Genomic DNA, 9,848 nt, shown 5'->3' on the forward strand with positions numbered 1-9,848 from the left:
ATGGGGAGGCGTCGGGCGGGCGGGGTAAAGGGGCGGGAACTGCGGATGAGGTACGTTGCCCCCGCGCCAGGGCGCTAGACCGGCGGACCACACAGTCTAATCGGGACGCTCTGTGTATGGGACGCTCGCCTCTCACATTCTCTTATTCCATCACTGATATAAACCGAGCCCCTTTTTCTTTATCTTACATCCTGCCTGCGGAGATGGACAAAGTGTGGATTATTGGGCTTTTAATGTTGCCACAGGTAAGAGAGGAGGGGGGGATGTGTGATTTTCGATGGGCGAGTTTCTGATCCGTGTTTTGCGACAGACGAAGCCGTCTCCGGACTGTCATTCCCACGTCGTGCTGGTGAAGGAGGAGGAGAGGTGCGTGGAGGGCCTCCTGCGCTTTAACGCGACGAAAGAGACAGGTGAGTCAGACGCAGGATGGTTACACATCAACGGTCATTTGACCACGAAAACAGTGCTAATCTAGTTCATTAGGGACTAATGAGCGGTGCGTGCTGGCAAATTGGCCGCGTCCATCTCATAACAATTTGAAGTACTCCCAATGTTCGGGGTCTCCTGAAACTGTTCGACTTGAAGTTTTATGTCCACCCCTAGTGGACATAAAGTGTAGTGCAGCGCATCAATTAGGATGTATTGGATATATTGTAGCGAATTCGGGGGACAACGCAGCCGCAGGAACTGCCGCGGCCAGCGTGTCTTCTTATCCATGCACGTTACAATATGTAAAAAAAAAAAAAGAGAAAGCACGATTTACTGATCGTACACATTTCTCAACCATTACATTTTTGTTGACATTTTCGTCGCCCCCCACCTTGTGAATAGTCAACGATTTGTCTTTTCTTTTTTTTTAGATGGTAGTATTTTCCTTGGTAACACTTTAGTATGGGGAACATAGTCACCATTAATTAGGTGCTTATTAGCATGCAAATTAGCAACATATTGGCTCTTAATCGGTCATTATTAAGTACTCATTAATGCCTTATTCTGCATGGCCTTATTATACAACCAGTAAGCCATTAACTATGAGTTTTCCCTCTATAACCTCAGGAGTATTGCTTATTAGTAGTACCATCTCAATATGCTTTGCTTAGTATGGCCTTTATAAGGTGGTAGTACCACAAGAAGAGTTATTCTCCCTTACTAACACTTAATGAATATGGTCTGTTCTTACATAACAACACACAAAACTACAAGTGTTAATAGTGTTAAATTACTCTAAATAAAGTTTTTGTTACTTAGAATATGTTCCCCATACTAAAGTGACATCTTGATCATTACTAATTCACTAGTAATGAAGTTTTTTTTACTTAGAATATGTTCCCCATACTAAAGTGTTACCTTTTCCTTTATTTAAGGATTTGAGATACATCAAGTGTAATATCAATTATACTTATGGTAATGACGTACGCAATGATGATCGTGTTTGCAGACTGCGTGGGAATGTGGGAGGATTTGAACTGCTGGCCACCTGCCTTTATGGGAGAAACTGTCTCACAGCCGTGCCCGGAGTTTTTCAGTTCAGAAGGTCAGATACATACACGCTGCACACAAACATGTACATGTACACCTAAATACACACACGCACGCACACGCACGCACACGCACACGCATACACACGCACACGTTCCGTCCGGGTAAATTATCTGCCAGCAGAGTAATTTGTTTCTATTAGATACTGAGCCAGTTTGTCTTCCCAGGGTCTCTATCCAAACTGTCAAGCTATAAAATGATTGTGTGCATAAAGACACTGGGGCAACAGATGGAAGCGCTGGATTTATGTAGCGAGATGTGCATGATAGATTTCATAATGATGTGTCTTGAACAAACAGGGGTTTGTTGATAAACCTACTGTGTATACGGGGGGTGGGTGGGGGGGTTATCCTTCCACACCTCTCCACAAACCTATAAATCACTACTCATGGACATGTCACAAAGATCAACACACACACACACACACACCACTCTTGCATTGATGCTTGTACCAGATTGCGTGTGCAGTCCTGCCCCCCCCCACACACACACACACACACACACTTACATATGAGTCTATACAGTGCAAAACATAAATGTGTGATGCCATCGCTGTTGTGCAGGGAAAGTGCATCGTAACTGCACGGTGCAAGGCTGGACAGAGCTGCTCGTACCCTACGGGGATGCCTGTGGCTACGCTTTCAGTGAGACCCTGCACTTTTCGGGAGAGGTTGGTAGGCTTGTGCAATACCTCACTCTGTTACAGATCATTTAGAGCACAGACACTGTCGATACATCAGATATGGAAGCCTAAATATTGAGAGTATCTATACATGTATGTGTTTTATGTGTTTATTTTAATCTGTCAAAGTACAGCTTGTCAGTCTTGAGATTTACTCATTACTATTAGTGTATCTGTCAATCAATGTGTCTATCAATATGTCTATTAATCAATATATCTATCTATCTATCTATCTATCTATCTATATAGCTATCCATCTATTTATTTGTCTATCTAACTTTCAATCAGTCAATCAATCAATCAATCAATCAACCAATCAATCAATCAATTTATCTAGCTAGCTAGCTAGATGATAGGATGATAGTTAGCTAGCTAGAGCTAGCTATCATCCATCCATCTATCTATCTATAATTATATTTATAATCCATACCTGGTATTGACATGTACGATATAATAATGGTCTTAAAATGAATCTGATCATTTCCACAGTATCAAGAAAATGGAAGTTAACTACATAGAAATTATGTCTCCCAATTACGTCTGAAATTATCTCCATCAGATGACACATTAGTGAGTCACTCGTTTCAAGAAAAGCTAGAATGTGAGGTTTCCTATTCAACTAAACAAGTCTCAAATCATTTCTATGCCGCGTCAAAGAGAAGGTGACCATCACTGTCCCCCTGTCCCTGCTGTCCAGTCTGCAGATTCCCATCTATATTTCTCATATGTGAAGGCCATGTACACGACCGGATACACGCTCTCTCTCATCTCCCTCACCATCGCCATCACGATTCTGAGTCTGTTCAGGTGAGCGCGCCCATTTGTTGCGTCATCCGTCTGTCTGGTGTGCACGAATGAGAAACGCGACATAAACCTGCGCCGTTTAGCGTCACGTTTAAACTGTCGAGCAAATCCCTTTCCAAGTGGCCTACCCACTGAAATATGCCACGTGTGGTGAATGTGTGCTCCTCCTGCATCCAGGAAGCTCCACTGCACCAGGAACTACATCCACATCCAGCTGTTCGCCTCCTTCATCCTGAGGGCCATCTTCATCTTCATCAGAGACTCCCTGCTCTTCGCAAATGAGGAGCTCTACCACTGCGACAACTACCCAGTAGGGATGGATGGGTGGATGGATGGATGGATGGGTGGATGTTTCATTCATTCATCACTCTTTATCAAACTTTCTGTTTAACCTTACCGTCTCGTACTCCAGCTGTTATTCACCATATGTAGGATATACAACATTCTAGCAATACCTGCTATGCCTGAGACATTAGACTGGCCCGGTTAATCTGACGTCCCCAGTCAAATCCACTTTCGTCAGTAAAGGAGAGGTGTAGATGACAGGGAGGATGCAGGGTGCATTTTTCATAATAAAGAACCATCACATTGGGCGTCCGGGTGGCGCAGCGGTCCATTCCGTTACTTACCAACACGGGGATCGCCGGTTCGAATCCTCGTGTTACCCCCGGTTTGGTCGGGCGTCCCTACAGACACAGTTGGCCGTGTCTGCGGGTGGGAAGCCGGATGTGGGTATGTGTCCTGGTCGCGTGATTTTTTTTCGTACCCGTTTTCCGGGAACTCTGCCTCTGATTGGCTAGTACTCGTTGCCTCCGTTGGTTAGGTTGGTTAAGGTTAGGGTTAGGGTTAGCCAATCAGAGATAGAGTAGGGGCCGGTCTTCCCGGACTCCAGGTGGGAAAAACAATAACGCGTGCGGCGTTGCTATGACGAGAGCGAGACGGAGGCGCGTTCTTGCGGAAAACGGGTACGAAAAAAAAATCACGCGTCCTGGTCGCTTCACTAGCGCCTCCTCTGGTCGGTCGGTCGGTCGGGGCGCCTGTTCGGGAGGGGGGTGCGTGGGAGAATAGCGTGATCCTTCCACGCGCTAGCTACGCCCATCTGGTGAAACTCCTCACTGTCAGGTGAAAAGAAGCGGCTGGTGACTCCACGTGTATGGGAGGACGCACGTGGTAGTCCGCAGCCCTCCCCGGATCGGCAGAGGGGGTGGAGCAGCGACCGGGACGACTCGGAAGAGTGGGGTAATTGGCCAAGTACAGCTGGGGGGGGGAGAGAACCATCACATTTAATTACAGTAAGTTCTTTTCGGATAATAAAGACCTTGATTGAGCCAAGTAGGGCATTGCACATGATAAGGTTCTCCTATGTTCTACCCTTGGCACAGATGACCTGCAACAGCTCTTGTTTTCCCTTTAGAAGTGTCAAAATAGATCTCTCTAGCAGTGTCCAAATCTCTGGCTTGAACCTAACCTCCACTTGTAATAACCAAACGTCTCCTTCCTCCCCGTCATTTTACGCGCCAGGTGGCGTGTAAAGTAGTCCTCTTCTTCTGCAACTACTCCATCATGGCCAACTACAGCTGGCTGCTGGTGGAGGGACACTTCCTCTACACCCTGGTGAGCCGGTCCTTCTTCTCACTGAGGAAACACCTGGCCTGGTACATTGTCCTCGGCTGGGGTATGGCCATTCAAACCTCCAACCTTACTTCGTAGTATTTTTTAGCCCTTTTGTTCTAAGTTCTCGTAAGATCTCTTTGCTTGTCGTCCAGCATGTGCAGGATGTGTACAGATCTGACACCTCTCCGGCACCATCTGCTTCATTACCACTTCTACTCATTATTGTACCATCTAGGTTTGCCGTTAATCATCATTGTCGGCTGGGGCGTCGCCAAGTATCTGTATGAGAATGAAGGGTGAGAGAGTTTCATACATGAGTAGTGGTTAAGTTAAGACTGTGTACTCTAGGGATGTGACGGTGGTTTGACCTCATATTTCCAGCTGCTGGGAAACCAGGAGACACGAGTGGATTTGGTGGATTCTCCGTGTGCCGGTACTGCTGACCATATCCGTAAGTGCACTGGGATTTGCACGTATACCACACCCTGCCATTTATGTCTTATTTTGCCTTATACTGCTGGGTTTTTTGTTAATAGACTGTGATTGTTTCTTAGATGAATTTGATATTTTTCTTGAGCATCCTGAGAATTCTGGTTGGAAAACTGCGGATGCCAGACGCGCACAGGAATGAATTTAGCCAATACAAGTGGGTGCTGCTATACTCTGTTATACGGTACAAGTACTGGAGTGGGGTAAAATACATATAACATGTACTGCATTTGGTTCATATTGTTGAGGAATGTGGCTTGTTGTCTAGCCTCAGTTTACTTATACGTAGCAATTAATAAAGATAGCTTTTGAAAAGCTTTTGCAAAGATTGGATGACTTTTGTGATACTTCAGAATGAATTGTGTCTATTTGGTAGCATCACAGTAGTACTATGTTAGCAATGGTGCATTTTTAATTTTTTTTTCAGATGTTTCAGCAGAACTGGGCAATGTCAGGGCGTCCGGGTAGCGCAGCGGTCTATTCCGTTGCCTACCAACATTGGGATCGCCGGTTCGAATCCCCGTGTAACCTCCGGCTTGGTCGGGCGTCCCTACACACACAATAGGCCGTGTCTGCGGGTGGGAAGCCGGATGTGGGTATGTGTCCTGCTCGCTGCAGTAGCGCCTCCTCTGGTCGGTCGGGGCGTCTGTTCAGGGGGAAGGGGGAATAGCGTGATCCCCCCACGTGCTACATCCCCCTGGTGAAACTCCTCACTGTCAGGTGAAAAGAAGCGGCTGGCGACTCCACGTGTATGGGAGGAGGCGCGTGGTAGTCTGCAGCCCTCCCCGGATCGGCAGAGGGGGTGGAGCAGCGACCGGGACAGCTCGGAAGAGTGGGGTAATTGGACAAGTACAATTGGGGGGAACAAAGGGGAAAATGTACTCACTGGGATTTTGAACCAGCAACCTCCCAGCTTCTAGCTGGCCTCGTGGACTAGCATGCTAGCCAGTGTAGATGAACGGGAATGGGGGTGAGAGGAGGAAACCCTCCAGAGGTTGAAAGTGGTGAACTTTTGTGTTTCCTTCACCAGGAGGCTGATCAAATCTACGTTCTTCCTGGTAGCTCTGTTCGGCCTGCAGTACATCCTCTTCGTTTTCTTGCCCGTTAAGGTCAGCGGCCTGATGTTTAAGATATGGACCTTTGCAGAGCTGGCTCTCTCGTCCACACAGGTAAATACATAAAAAGGAGCTGGCTGATAAGGGAGTGGGAGAAATCCGAGAATTGACAGACAGCCCACTTATTCGTCATCTATTCATCCAGCATGAACAAGCCTGCGTTATGGACACCGGATCTATAAGTATTGATCCATGTGCTTCTTCTGTCTCACTAAAGGGTTTTGTGGTGGCTGTTCTCTACTGCTTCATGAACGGAGAGGTGAGAGCCATTATAAAAGCTGCGAGCTTGTTAAAGGTAGGCTGGGATTTTCCCCCTTAATGGCACCTGTAATTCCCACATGGGTCCATTAAGCAGGTGTTTATTCATTCATCCATTTGGTCAGTCGTCATACTTTGTATTCGGCTTATTTTCTTTATTTGTTATTTTCTTTGTTATTTTCTTTATTTATTATTATATTATCATTATTATTTTTATTTCATTTATTATCATATTGTGGTTTTTATATTATTCATTTTATTTATTTTTATTTCTTATTATTTATTTCATTGTATTATTTTATTTTATTTTTAGAATTATTTTTTATCTTATTTATTTGATTAAAGTGTTTACTTTCAGTCACACAAAAGCGTTTGCTGATAGCTGGAGTACTGACCCTCATTAACATTTAGTCTCAAACATGCCTTAACGACAGGCACATGGCCAAACATGAAGTTGGGCCCTTAATGTTGGTATGAAAATGTAGCATAGCTGCATACAGAGCATAGCCTCCTATAGGGCAGCTACAGAGATGCTAATGGAGGTAAGCAGGCAAGCTATGCATGTGCTTACAGTCCTTCTGCATGAAGTTTTAAGAGCACCTATCTGCTCTACACAAAGACATTTAGCATTCTTGATTATCTTATTTAAAGGTGGGAGACAGCGAATGTATTTGGATGTTGCATGCTGCTGCTCATTTACAGCATTAATACAACAGCTTGCTGCTGGTGTAAGCTAACACAACAGTCCCTGCAATAAAATGTTTCAGAATTAGGTGCGTTTTTGTTTTTTTATCCAGACCTCATCAAAACATTATCAGGCATAATTTACAACCGTACAAAAAGCCTCATCGATCGCTTCAGTTCAGAAAGCACGTTTCCTTCTAATGGAACATATTACGACCATGTCTGACTTCCGCTTCCGGTGTGGGAAGATGGCGGCGCGAATTCACGTTTGCAGTGGCCTTACCCAGTAGCATCCATCCAATGTCTCTGTCCACGTCTGTTTGTCTTCGTTTGATGGCTGGGAGAGCTGGCACTGGATCGGCTTGGTGAGCCTGGTCTGCCGCATCCTGTGGGCCCAGGGACCACGGCCCTGCCTGGAGCTGTGCCCGAAGAGGAAACACCGAGGGCGGTCTGACAGGGCGCAGAAGCGGGGCAGGCTAAGCTAACCGCTAGCCCGTGCAGACCGGCAGTTCCGATAACACCGAGGGCGGTCTGGCGGCGGCCTCGCCTGGCGTTGACTGTGTTTTTGGTGTCATGTGGAGTGCGGGGAGGTGCGTCGAAGGTGTCTGGCTGGGAGAGCTGGCGTTGGATCGGCTGAGGGAGCCTGGTCTGCTGCGTCCTGTGGGCCCAGGGACCACGGCCCTGACCGGAGCTGCGCCCGAAGAGGAAACACCGAGACGGGGCAGGACGCGGAAGCGGGGCAGGCTAAGCTAACCGCTAGCCCATGCAGACCGGCAGTTCCGACAGTCATCCTGGCTGGCGTTCCTTCTCCTAGATATATGTGTTAGTTGGGATAAGTGTGTTCTTGTAGTTTTTGGATGTGTGTGTTTGTGTGTTTGTGTTGCGCCGCTGTGGGCTGGAGGAAACGTTGTTTCGTTTCATTTCATGTGCGCACGTCCATGAAATGGAATGACGAAGCGTGTCTGATTCTGCAAAGTGGCTTTCATGTTTTCCTAAAGGACTTGTATAATGACTTATCAACGTTTAAACCACAGCTTGTCCCACTGGACTGTGCAGAAGCCCCAAAAAAGACGCCCCTGCAAATTGGCACGTTCGGTACTGACGACGTCAGTTTTTGTCTGCATGATTCTCAATGAGGTCCAACAACGTTTTACTGAGGTCTGGGTTCAAAAAAGTTCATCTATCCTTCAAATGCCTCTTCCTGTCATTAGCTCCAGCAGCTGATATCTGCTCTCCTCTACCTCCTCCTCATCCATCATAATTTTGGGGTACACGCACCGCCTATCGTTGACTGAAAATTACAGTTGTGTTACTTTTTCCCCCCTCGGTGCAAAAGCGTTTTGCGCAATACTACATCATTACCGCTTGGTTGAGAGGGAATAACAGGTTTGCTACACTTTAATTATATTAAACTAGTTCCAGCTTGCTATATGAACCTATAATCACTCAGTACCCAGCTTTTGTAAATGTCGACTGAACGTTAAAGCTGATTTTATTTATTTTCATTTCTTTTTTTTTTGCAAAATGGCATCCTTCGTGGATAGATGGAGATCCCAGCACATAATATCTATTGTGTTTATTTACATTAATTGCATTAATAACTACACTGCATCGGTCTTGCATTATTGCTGCGGATGTAAATATTGCAGAACTGTACCCCACTTTACATCCATCACCTACCCTCCAGACATTCTGTGTGGGGTACAAAGGGGCAATGCAGCAACAGAGCAGCAAGCATTTAAAAAGAGAAGTGGGGCGTCCGGGTGGCGTAGCGGACTGTTCCGTTGCCTACCAACACAGGGATCGCTGGTTCGAATCCCCGTGTTACCTCCGGCTTGGTCGGGCGTCCCTACAGACACAATTGGCCGCGTCTGCGGGTGGGAAGCCGGATGTGCGTATGTGTCCTGGTCGCTGCACTAGCGCCTCCTCTGGTCGGTCGGAGCGCCTTTTCAGAGGGGGGGGGGATAGCGTGATCCTCCCACGCGCTACGCCCCCCCCCGGTGAAACTCCTCACTGTCAGGTGAAAAGATGTGGCTGGCGACTCCACGTGTATCGAAGGAGGCATGTGGTAGTCTGCAGCCTTCGCCGGATTGGCAGAGGGGGTGGAGCAGAGACCGGGACGACTCGGAACAAGAGTGGGGTAATTGGACAGGTACAATTGGGGAGAAAAAAAGGGGGGGGGGAGTGATACTCAGTAGCTCCTCTCCCACCACACATGCAAAAACGCTTACACTAACCCCCCTCCCATCAGGTCCATCATGAGGTCCAGAGGAGGTGGAGAAGGTGGCGTCTGAAGCAGCACCTCCACAGCCGGCCCAGGAGGCACCACAGCTCCATCAGCCAGAGCGGCTCTCCTGTCACCCAAGTGTCTCTGCTGCCCTGTGCCCCGCCCGGCCCGGCGGCCGCTGGCCACCCGGCGGACGCTGGGATACTGTAGACGTGATATCCAGTGTACTTCTCTCCACCCCCCACCCCCCGAACCTCCCCCACCCCATCACTCAGTGTGACCTCTAACGATAGGATAAATACAACTCAGGTTTAAAAAAAATACCGGTGTTTTGCTAAACCCCTCCAGGTCCAGTACGACCACTGTCTTCTAATGGCCTCTGAGCAGCCTCGCTGGAGCATTTGGGGGTTAAGTGCCTTGCTCAAGGGAAATATAT

General features: G+C 47.3%; 1 protein-coding gene across 1 annotated transcript; it reads left to right on the forward strand.

Moving 5' to 3' along the window:
• Window positions 1–277: 277 nt before the first annotated feature.
• Window positions 278–9,622, forward strand: LOC130131426 (vasoactive intestinal polypeptide receptor-like). Its single transcript, XM_056301102.1, has 12 exons — window positions 278–410; window positions 1,439–1,534; window positions 2,103–2,209; window positions 2,919–3,028; window positions 3,203–3,335; window positions 4,547–4,700; window positions 4,875–4,935; window positions 5,021–5,090; window positions 5,194–5,285; window positions 6,159–6,297; window positions 6,461–6,502; window positions 9,437–9,622. The coding sequence occupies exons 1-12, from the start codon at window positions 278–280 to the stop codon at window positions 9,620–9,622; spliced, it is 1,323 nt and encodes a 440-aa protein (XP_056157077.1).
• Window positions 9,623–9,848: the final 226 nt, after the last annotated feature.

Source organism: Lampris incognitus, chromosome 21 (genome assembly GCF_029633865.1).
Source record: "Lampris incognitus isolate fLamInc1 chromosome 21, fLamInc1.hap2, whole genome shotgun sequence".
NCBI lineage: Eukaryota > Metazoa > Chordata > Actinopteri > Lampriformes > Lampridae > Lampris > Lampris incognitus.

Coding starts and splice junctions, on each gene's coding strand:
- LOC130131426 (XM_056301102.1), top strand. CDS start 278: ATGGGCGAGTTTCTGATCCGTGTTTTGCGACAGACGAAGCCGTCTCCG. Junction 3,336..4,546: donor ACCACTGCGACAACTACCCA/GTAGGGATGGAT, acceptor TTTACGCGCCAG/GTGGCGTGTAAAGTAGTCCT. Junction 6,503..9,436: donor ACTGCTTCATGAACGGAGAG/GTGAGAGCCATT, acceptor CCCTCCCATCAG/GTCCATCATGAGGTCCAGAG.